The sequence below is a fragment of the Vitis vinifera genome, chromosome 4, assembly GCF_030704535.1.
Source record: "Vitis vinifera cultivar Pinot Noir 40024 chromosome 4, ASM3070453v1".
Taxonomy (NCBI): domain Eukaryota; kingdom Viridiplantae; phylum Streptophyta; class Magnoliopsida; order Vitales; family Vitaceae; genus Vitis; species Vitis vinifera.
Window position 1 is genome coordinate 21,374,538 of NC_081808.1, and position 11,618 is coordinate 21,386,155.

The 11,618-nt window shown below is 28.4% G+C and overlaps 1 protein-coding gene across 1 annotated transcript; it reads left to right on the plus strand.

Annotated features, from left to right (window-relative positions):
• Positions 1-4,578: 4,578 nt before the first annotated feature.
• On the plus strand, positions 4,579-6,149 carry F3H (flavanone 3-hydroxylase). Its single transcript, NM_001281105.1, has 3 exons — positions 4,579-4,962; positions 5,168-5,596; positions 5,804-6,149. Exons 1-3 carry the CDS (start codon positions 4,603-4,605, stop codon positions 6,104-6,106), a joined length of 1,092 nt encoding a protein of 363 aa, NP_001268034.1. The 5' UTR covers positions 4,579-4,602; the 3' UTR covers positions 6,107-6,149.
• The last annotated feature ends 5,469 nt before the right edge of the window (positions 6,150-11,618 follow it).

Sequence of the window (11,618 nt, forward strand, 5' to 3'; positions counted from 1 at the left end):
TTAAAATTATAGTTAGTGATTACAGTTTTAAATTTAAGTCCAAAATTGTAGTAATTACCCACTATGATTTTATATTTAAAAAAGTTTCAAAATTGATGTTAGTAATTTCGATTTTATGACAAAAAAGACAAGTGAATATCCAAGTGGCTGAGAGATGCATTAATTTGGGAATTATTTTAGTTTGGAAAATTTTCTTTTTCAAATACATTATTTTTACTCAAAACTCCTTTTACCATCTGACCTAAAATTTTATGGTAAACAATTTTTTAGAAATTAGTATAATTAAGGCAATTTCCAATCAGCCTGCAATTTATGCAAAATAACCTGAAAAATATAAGAATAAAAAGTATATTGATACATATATAGAATAAAAATATTTTATTAAAAATAAAAATAATTTCCACATTTTAAAAAGTATTTTTCTTGGCATTTAACTCCATAATTTTATACAAACGGTCTTAAAAATTTTATTTTATATTTAAATTCTATTTTTTTTTTTTAAATATTGCACTAAAGTAAACCTAATAAATATCAGTGCATATATTGAACAGATTAATTCGAACAGCTCACTGCCCTTGAAATTGCCTTCAAGAGTGAAAATGTTACTATAAAAACAATTTTTATAGATTTGCTAGCAATTTTTTTTTGAAAAGGGTAGTATTTGGTCAAAAATTAGGATAAAAAAAAAATCAATTACAATTATTGGGTCTACGAAACTAACCCTCTTTAAACAAGAAATACAAAATAAAAAACTCTTGTAAAAAAGTTTTTTTTTTTTTTTTTAAAAAAAAGGGGGAGTATGATTATTTCAAGGATAAAAATTCATTTTTTTTTTAACATGCATTTTCATTATTAGAAAAGACTTTTTCGATATTAAGTTTTCAGATTGAACAAATTAGAGCTTTTGAAGGTGACTTATGCAACATTTTTTCTATGTTTTTCTGGTATGGTTGACCAGTGGTTCATTAAAGTAGTTGACCAATTGACCCAAGTGGTTCACAGGTTTAATGTGATATTGAGAAGAACCATGGTAGTATCTATTAGAATTTAGTTGTGACTTGTGAGAAGAACCATGACGGTGCTATTAAATCGATTGCTCAACTAGTTGACCTTTTACATCCAATGAACACATGCAAATATCCAACGGCTAGCAAAAAATATGCATGGCGTTTTTTTCCCCCCCCCCCCCCTCAAAATGTAATAAATGTGACCATCAAACTAATTTAACATAATCCAACAACTTGCAAATTATTATTACTTTGAGTTTTTTATTTTTTAGCTTTTTATAATACATTTAACAACCTCCACTTACAAACTTTATTCATTGCATTCAATTCCAAGTACTCTTCAAAATGCCAATTATTTTTTCATATTTGTTCTTGTAATTATGGACCAAAAAAAAAAAATCTTATGAGATCGTTGTGAAGGCTGTGGAGGGTTTTCAAAAGTGTAAGGATAACTCAAGGAGCTTACAGAGGTCCCTTATATCTAAACAACCATGTATGCATTTGAGTTTTGGTTAGAAGAATTTTGAAGGAATAAGAAAAATTCTCAAGACCTAAAAGCAAATCGGGAGCTTGAATGTAGGCAAGATTTGCCAAACCATGATAAAATCTTTGTTCTTCTTGAATTTGAGATTTAGATCAACGGGATTTTAAGAAAGGATCATTACCCAATTCACTTCTTCTTAGGAGATTAACATAAGTTTGTTGTTAGCAAACTTCATAATCGGTATTTGAGTTTGACCTCTTGTTTAGGTGTTAACACCTAAGAGGAAAATAAAAATCTCATGACACTTATTCCATCATTTAAAATGTCGATTTTGTTACAAAAATTTTAAATTTTTTTGAAACATCATTAATTATTTTTAAAGTATTTGAATGCAAATGTTTTATTCTCGATATAAGGAAATTTTGATTTAAAACAATGGAGTATGTATTGGTTATGTCACCTCTATCAAAGTAGATATATAGAGTTTCCTACATAAGAACCCTTGTGATAGAGATATGCATGCAGATAGTACTTGAAGAATATGATCTTAAAGTGTCAAATTTGATGATAAGATGACTTTGATAAATTAAAGATTAACTCAAATGTTATTTGTAATACCATTTTTACTAATGCAACATTTTACATTCCTGAACGACCCTCCCTTATTCATTCCCCCTTTCTCTCCTCTCTCCTCCCCAACCTCGCGTCCCAATTGCACCTCTTTTTTTTTTTTCTTTTTTTCAACCCCCCACTCTACAATTTAGCATTCTTTTTTCTTTTATTTTTATCTTCCTTTTCATCTCTACCCACCAACCACCCACCCCAAGTAAACTTTGTTTTTTTTCTTTTCATTTCTTTTATTTTTTCATACTCAATTGTTTTTTATATTCTTCTTATATTTTAAAACAAAATAATTTCTTTAAATAATAAATTATAAAATAATTTTTTTCACCAAAAGTATTATGTAAAATGATTTTATTATATTCAATGTTTTAATATAAACAAATAAAAGAATTAGAATTTTATAATTATTATAAGCAAAAATTTATGTCATGAAGAATTTTCTAACTATTATAAACGAAAAGTAATTTAGTAACTATTATAAACAATAAAAAAATTGATTTTTATAATTATTATAAGCAAAAAATTTAGCTCGACCACTGCCGCTGGTGGTTGTCGACTTCCATTCCTGCTCCAAACCCTAACCGTTGCCGCCTCCCAAGACACCGGAGCCCCACCCAGGTCGTCGATTTTTATTTTATTTTTTGATATATTAAGTCTAAGCTCTAATTTCTATATATTGTTATCAAACGATGCTAAATTAATAGTTCAAGGTTTCAATTAAAAGACTTTTTATGGTTTAAAGTGAAATCCAAGAGCTTGACATAAAAATATCGAGCAAATTAGTTTTGTGCAATTTTTTTGTTGATATAATTTTCTATACTAATGACCCCATTTTTCATACTTACTTGAGGCATTTTGTTGATGATAAAAAGAGAGAGAAGTAGTATTAGGCTGCTCTTTGGTGATTTGATAATATTTTTTTATCAATCCTAGGAAGATTGATGCCATATATTAAAATTAATGATCATCTAAATGCTTGTATTTTATTTGTTATTAATCTCTTGTGCATCCTTTACCATTAAAGGAGCTTAAAATGTTTTTTTGTAAAAACAAAGGAAGACTTGTTGAATACCTGGAATGGCTGTTGAGAAAAATTAAGGCTTACTTATGACTTTTTCCTATTAAATTAGGATAATTATGTTTGAACTTTAAAAACCAAGTCTTTTATAAAATAAAAATAAATAATTCTTCAAATATTTTTTTAAATGAACCCATTTATGTATTATTAACTATTTTTATAAAATGAATTTGGATATGATTTTTCCAAAAAAAAAAAAAAAAGAGTTTGATTCTTTAAAGGATAAAAACCCAAAATTTGATATGCATTTTCATCATTAAAAAGACTTTCAATTTATGTTCTCAAATCAAACTATGGAAGTTGTTAAAAGGTTACTTTTGTAATTTTTTTTTTTTGTATAATTGATCAATAATGGACTAAAATGGTTGACTTGTTAACCAAAATGCTCAACCAATCTAATATAGGATTAAAAGTGAGAGAGACAATAGCCATTGATTGCACAACTAGTTCATGAGAACCCCAATCTATTGAGGCATCGGTCAATTGTTTGATCAATCTATTGATATTTTGCTTCCAAGAACTACTTGAGTGATTAATCGTCCAATCAACTTGTTGAATGAAAAATGTAGCTAAGGACTATTGTTTTCACAAAATGCTCTAAATATAACTACTATAACTCATTTAAGACAAACCAACAACTTGCAATGCATTATTTTTTGAGTTCAAACTTCTTTGAGCATCTTATAGCTTTGATGTAAACACTATGAACAAATCCAAAGGATAAATGAAAAGAAGGTATTCAATTTTTTTTTCTTAATTTTCTTCATTCATCATCCATTTATAGTCTTTGATCTCTTATAAAATTGTTTCTATTTTAAAATTTTCACTTGCTAATGTTTTAGTGAAATTTGATAGAATGACGATTGGTAATATATCTTTAAAAATAAATGTATGACTTGGAGTGTGATATCTTAATTTCAAAATGGAAAAAAAATAAAATCAAGTAAATCTGATTTTGGATGAAAAATTTAGGTAGGATTGTGATAGGGAAATTTGATAATTAAATAAGGAAAATGAGTAAGAAATATGAGAAAATGGAATAATATTTATATTTAATTAAAGAAAAACAAATGAGTAAATGACAAGTGTAAGCAAGTTTCTTGTGAGCCATAAAGAAACAGGGGGCGCATTAGTTAGGTGATCACGTGTTTGGAGTTGGGTAAGGGAAAGTGTGAAGTGGAAATAGGGAATCTTACTCCTTCCTACCTACGGTTCAGTTGAGATTGTAGAGGGGGAGCACGTGCGGGGGGTGATGTTAGCTGAAGCTACCACACCAAACCCCGCGGCGGAGTATAAATGCACTCGCAGCTGCTTGTTTTGATCGCACCACCAAATCAACGATCTCGATTGACTCGCTCTCTTCAAGCAACCCAGAGGTAAAGGTCTGATAGAGAAAGAAGGCGACGTCCATGGCGCCTACGACACTGACGGCTCTTGCAGGCGAGAAGACTCTTCAGTCGAGCTTCGTCCGTGACGAAGATGAACGTCCCAAGGTGGCCTACAACGACTTCAGCAACGAAATTCCTGTCATCTCTCTCGAAGGAATCGATGAAGTTGGCGGCCGTCGTGATGAGATTTGCAGGAAAATCGTGGAGGCCTGCGAGGACTGGGGGATTTTCCAAGTTGTTAATCACGGTGTTGATTCTAATCTCATTTCGGAGATGACTCGCCTGGCTCGGGAATTCTTCGCTCTTCCGCCGGAGGAGAAGCTCCGCTTCGACATGTCTGGTGGCAAGAAAGGCGGCTTCATCGTTTCCAGCCATCTTCAAGTAATTCTCTGAATTCTTTTGCTCCACTTCATACCTTCATCATCACATGGAGAGTTGTTCTGAATTTTGTTTAGTTGAAAAACAGAACCCCTGTTTAGAAACTACCCTTGGGTCTTGGCCTGATTTTTCATGTTTTACCTTTCTACAAGAAAATGTATTTTCTTTCATGAGGAACCCAAATGGTTACTTTCAAAATTAATTGCAGGGAGAAGCAGTGCAAGACTGGCGCGAGATCGTAACCTACTTCTCCTACCCACTACGAACCAGGGACTACTCGAGGTGGCCAGACAAGCCAGAGGGGTGGAGATCGGTGACACAGGAGTACAGCGAGAAGCTCATGGGGTTGGCCTGCAAGTTGCTGGAGGTGTTGTCTGAGGCCATGGATTTGGACAAGGACGCTTTGACCAATGCTTGTGTGGACATGGACCAGAAGGTTGTGGTCAATTTCTACCCCCAATGCCCACAGCCAGACCTCACCCTCGGACTCAAGCGGCATACCGATCCGGGAACCATCACGCTGCTCCTTCAGGATCAGGTGGGAGGGCTCCAGGCCACTAGGGATGGCGGAAAGACTTGGATCACCGTTCAACCTGTTGAAGGAGCTTTCGTCGTCAACCTTGGCGACCACGGTCATGTAAGCATCATAACCGGCGAAAGGCTGAAGCTAATCTTTTCTTTGTCTTTGTCTTTTAATTTAATTTTATAGATAAGGTAGAAATTCTCTTGTTCATTGGTTTTCTTTATGTGGTCAACATCCACAATAGTCCTTCCTGATATGGTATTCAAATTCATGCTACCCGAACCCGAAAGAGAGAGTGATTATTGGTTTGGTATGGTGCAGTATCTGAGCAATGGGAGGTTCAAGAATGCTGATCACCAAGCGGTGGTGAACTCCAATCATAGCAGACTGTCCATAGCAACATTCCAAAACCCCGCACCGGAGGCAACCGTGTATCCTCTGAAGATAAGAGAGGGAGAGAAGGCAGTGCTTGAGGGACCCATCACCTTTGCAGAGATGTACAGGAGGAAGATGAGCAAAGATCTGGAGCTTGCTAGGCTCAAGAAGTTGGCCAAGGAGCAGCAGTTGCAAGACGTGGAGAAGGCCAAGTTAGAGTCCAAGCCCATTGACCAGATTTTGGCCTAATCTTTTTGTCCACTCCTCCTGCTTACTTGCGCTTGTTTATTTACCAATTGTACCTCTTTCTACACCCACTGTACTTTTCTCTCTGTTTCTTTCTTTTTCTTTTTCTTTTTTTCAATAATTAATATAAGCATTAGCATTGTCTTTTTGTTCATCTTGGACCATCTTTAATAAATTAATTATTATATACCTGTATTTACTAAGGTATGTAAAAAAAATACAAAAAGTTTAAAGTATGATTGTTCGTATAATTAAAAAAAAAAAATCTACTTTTAAAAAGAGAAATAGAAATAATTTTTAAAAAGCAAATAGAAGTTGTTTTCATCAATTTTTAAATACAAAAGGAAAACACATGTCTATTTTTAAAAAATAAAAGGAAAATATGAGCTCGTAGAACCATATTTTTTAAAATTATTTTTAAGTTAAAGAATAAAATATTTAAAAACATGACGAAAAAGGGCCTTTAGTGTCCATCTCACAACCAGGTTACCCCAACCCAAATGTTAATATATATATATAAATACATGATTAACAAACATAATATAAAAAAATTAAAAAATAATAAATATTCAATTTTTTATTTATTTTATAAATTAAATATAAACATAACATAATATATCCTATGAGATATGTTGTATTAGGATATCATGTCCATTAAATTTAATATTTAAAAATATCATATCTCAGTAAAACATTTTTTATCCAATAGGCTATAATATCATAAAATATATTTATCTTATCATAGCAATGGAAAGTAGCCTTTAAGGAAATATAAATACCCAACATTATATATCTATGCGGCCAACTCTTGGTTTTGGGGTTAGATAAATTAAAAATATTTATGGATTGAAACTTTGATTGAAATAGTGGTTGAATGAAAGATATAATTAAAAATTATTAAAAATTATCTTTATATTTTTAAAAATATTATTTTTTATTTAATATATTTATAAGAAATTACTATCTTATTTTATTATTAAATTAAGAATATTAATATATAAATAAAAAGCATTAGATAAATAACTTAAATAATATAAAATTATAAGAATAAGAAACCAAAAACTAAAACTTAAAAAAAAAAACATGATTCAAGTCACTAACCATCCAGGCAAACTCACCCTTGTTATATAATATGCATTAAACATATATATATAGTTAAACTGATTATATAAAGAAAATATTAAAAGAATAATTTAAAGAGTAAATTAATTATAATTATTTTATGATTAAATGCAAAATTTCCTTTTAATTGATTACCAAAAATATAAAAATTACATAATTTTCTTCATAATGTTTTTAATATCATTAATAATTAATTAAATATTAAAAAACTATATATATCATAATTTATTTTATATTGTTTAATACAATTGAATTAAATGGATCATAATTTTAATATTAATATATATTTTAAAGTTAGACATATTACAATCAAATATCATAATATTAGATGTAATTTAATAATAAATGTACACTTATAAAATTCATATTTTTATCGATGCATACGATATTATTATCAAATATGATAAATCATATTATACATATATCAAATTATTTAATAAAACAACTTAAAAATATCAATATACTTCTAATTACATTTTTATGAAGTTTTTCTTATATTTTCATAAATTTTAATCAATTTTAGGTTTATCGATATTTTTTTCCAAAATATCTGTCGATATATCTCCTATATATCCATAAAATCGAAGTACCGATATAGCCGTGATTACCGATATTTTCATCTTGAATATAATACATTTATTTATAATACAAAAATTTTCAAATAGTTTTCATATTTTCAATTATTATTTATAATAATTAAAAAAAGCGCCTAAAAATCTCAAATTGTTTTAAAAAATAAGTTGTTTTCAAAAATAATTTTTTTTTAAATGAAATTACTACAACATTTTTTTTAGAGTTAGAAACTAACGAAATATTTATACATACCCTAACAATTTCAAATAAGTAATAAAACAAGATAAGCAAATATATTAAAGACTTCATTTTTGGATGAAGCTTTTAAGAACTTTCTTAAAAACTATTTTAAAAATCCCTACCAAACAAGTACAGCCCTGTTTGGGTATGTTTTTTTAAACTTGTTTTTAAAAACTTTTTTTTAACTTAAAAATAGTATTTAAAAACAAGTTTAAAAAATATGATCAAATAGATCCATGTTTTCTTTTTTTAAAAAAAAAAAATTGTTGGAAATAAGTTTAACTTGTTTTCTAAAAATTGTTCTTTATTTCACTTTTTATTTTTAAAAATTGTTTCTAAAAAAACAATAGTTATACAGTATTAGAAATTTTTAAAAACAATTTTTGATTTTTGAAACAATTTCGAAAAAAAAACTTGGTGATCCAACAAGTATTATTATATTATGTTAATAATATCTTAATTATCAATCATTTGATGACATGTTCAACAAGAATTAAAAACTAATTTTAATATTGAACCATATAGCATTTAGAATTGCATGTCACACTCAGTAGTTAATGTAAAAAATGTAGTGTTCATCCCAATTAAAGTTCATAATAATAAAAAATAAAAATAAAAATCGAGTTTGTTTTACAATGCATTTAGAAAATATGTCTAATATGGAAAACATTTTTTTAAAAAGAAAAAATAAAAAATTATTTAAAAGTTTGTTTGAAAATGATTTTAGAAAACATTTTCACTTGGACAAAAAATATGATGTTTGATAAAATTTATAAAATACTTTTACAAATTTGAAAAATTAATTATAATACTTTATAGAGAAAGATTTGATGGGTAATTATCCGAAAAACTACTTGTTTCAAATAAAAACATTCCTAAATGTATTTTAATAATAATTCTTAATAAAAACACTTTATAAATGATTCTATTGTGAATATTTCTAAAACCAAAATATTTTAAATAAAAACACTTGTAAACCTTATATTAATCCATCCTTTATCAATGTAGAACCACAAGTTGAGATAACTTCTAGAAAAGATGATTTATAATCTGATAATAAATGGTGACGAATAATTTTTTTGATTAATTCCATTCACCTTTTTTTTAAGTTTTAATTAAATATGCATAATTTTTATTTATTTGAAATTTTATCATATACTTTTTTTTATTATTTTAATTCACTTTCTAGTCTAGTAAAAAGAAAGATATTTAGTAAAACTTCACATCAATGTATTAATGTACGATGTTAATGAAAACAACCTACTTTTTAATCACTAGTCATTTTCCGTGTGTCCCACGCAGCAGGAAGTTAATGTTTTTGTTATAGGTATACGTATATCAATCAAATTCTAATTGGACCTTTGGTGCCGGTTCACCACACTTTGCGGTACCTACCCCCGCACCCACATGTCCGCTTCATCCCCACACGTCCACGGTCCATGGTCCATGGTACCTACCCATCAGCGCCATCACTCATCCCTTAATACCATTTCTAAAGCCCTTTCTTCTTCTTCTTTTGTTTTTTGTTTTTACCCTTTTCTGTTCTTTTTTATTAGACTGTTGGGACCCCCTTTCGCACTCCTCGTATTCCTTTCCATTTTCATCTTTCACATAGAATTCGGTTTCATCGTTTTTTTTTTCTTTTTTTTTATTTAGAATATGTTTGATATAATTCTAAAAAGCGTTTTTAACTTAAAAATTATTTTTTAAAAAAATAGTTATTTGATAGAATTTAATAAACTCTTTTACAAATCTAAAAACATATTAAAAAATCATTTATAATATTTTCTAAAAAGAATACATGATTATTCCAAAAATAAAAATACTTTTATTAAAAACATTTTAAATAAAAATAGGTGTTTTATTCATAGAAAATAGGCTTGTAGGACCTTTAAAATTTTAAATGAGATGTTTTTTTTTTATAAAAAAAATTGATCTATGGTTAAATAGAAGAAAAATATTTTAAAAGTTGTAATTAGTTTTTATAAAATATTTTATTAAGATTTTCTTACTTTTTCCTTTGTTTACAAGTTGTAATTATGGTTCTCACTGTACTATTTCTCATTTTTATAAAATAGACTTGGTAGTGTTTTTACTTGAAATATTTTTAGCCAAAGTATTTTCTCTAAAAATGCTTTAAGGAGAATCGCTATAAAATATTTTTCTAAAAAATACTATAAGTGATTTTTCAAAATTTTAAAAATGTTTTCTAAAATTGGTCAAACATTTAGGGCCTGTTTGTTTAGTGTTTTCAAGAACTGTTTTCTGTTCTTGAAAACAAAAAACACCAAAAACTCGTTTGGTTGAGAGAGTCGTTTTTGTTTTTGTTGTTTCCCGTGTTCTCAAAATGACACTGTTTAGAGAACAACAAAATGTTGTTTTCCCCGTTTTTTTTTTGTTTACAGAACAAAATTAAACCAAAAAAAACCATTTGTTCTCCGTGTTTTTTTTTTTCTTCCCGTTTTCATCTCTTCTCTAGCACAGTCGCATGGCCTCTTCTTGATTTTTCCCGTTTCTCAGTTTTGATTCAAGGTTCGTGAAATTTAAATCCAATGGCACAACAGCAAAGAGATCCCTAGAACAAATCCAGAAAACACAGGGAGCCAAAAAGAAGCAATTTTTTTGGTTTTCCTTGGGGCTTTTGTATGGATTTTCTCGGAAATCAAACAAGGATGAATTTTCCCGGAAATCGAATGAGGGATGGATTTTCTTGGGAATCAAACGGGGGTTGCAAGGTTTTTGCTTGGATTTTCTCGGAAATCAAACGAGGATGAATTTTCCTAGAAATCGAATGAGGGATGGATTTTCTTGGGAATCAAACGGGGGTTGCAAAAATAATAATAATAATAATAACATGATTAGATTAGTACCTGCGAGGATTGAGAGTGGCAGAGGAAAATAGGGCCTTTTAGGGATTCTCTCGGCTGGAGGGCAACTTCAGAAAAGGGCTTCCTTCAGAAAAGGGCTTCTTGAGGCCCGATGAGAGAATGGTGGCATTTTGAATTTTATATTTAGTAAAGATAAAAAAAAAAAAACAAATCATGAGAACAATTTTATCTCAATTTAATAGAAAATGCTATAATTTTTAATAAAGTTAAAGATTAAATAAAAAAATATTAATAAAAATGATTTTATTATATTTGATTTATTTTAAAAATATATAAAAAATATTTTTATTTTTAAATTAATAAAATAAATAATTTTTTTAATTTAAATGAACTATATATCTAAAAATTATTTATAAATTTATAATATAAAATTACTTGAAGAAAATATTTTATTAATTAGAAAAGAAAAAAAAAATCTTTCAAACGTGTTTTTTATTTTATTTGTTCTAATTTTTTTTTTTTATTAACTCAACCAAACATGTTTTTTTGTTTTTGAGAACAAAAACTGTTTTTCAAAATTCAGTTCCCAAACATAATTTTTTTTTTAAAAACACCAAAAACTATTCTTAAAAACTGTTCTCAAAAACTGTTTTCCAGAACAGTTTTCAAAAACAGCAACCAAACAGGCCCTTAGGTTTTTTTTTTTCAAAAACACTTTTTAAGTTAAAACCGCATTCTAAAATCTCTATCAA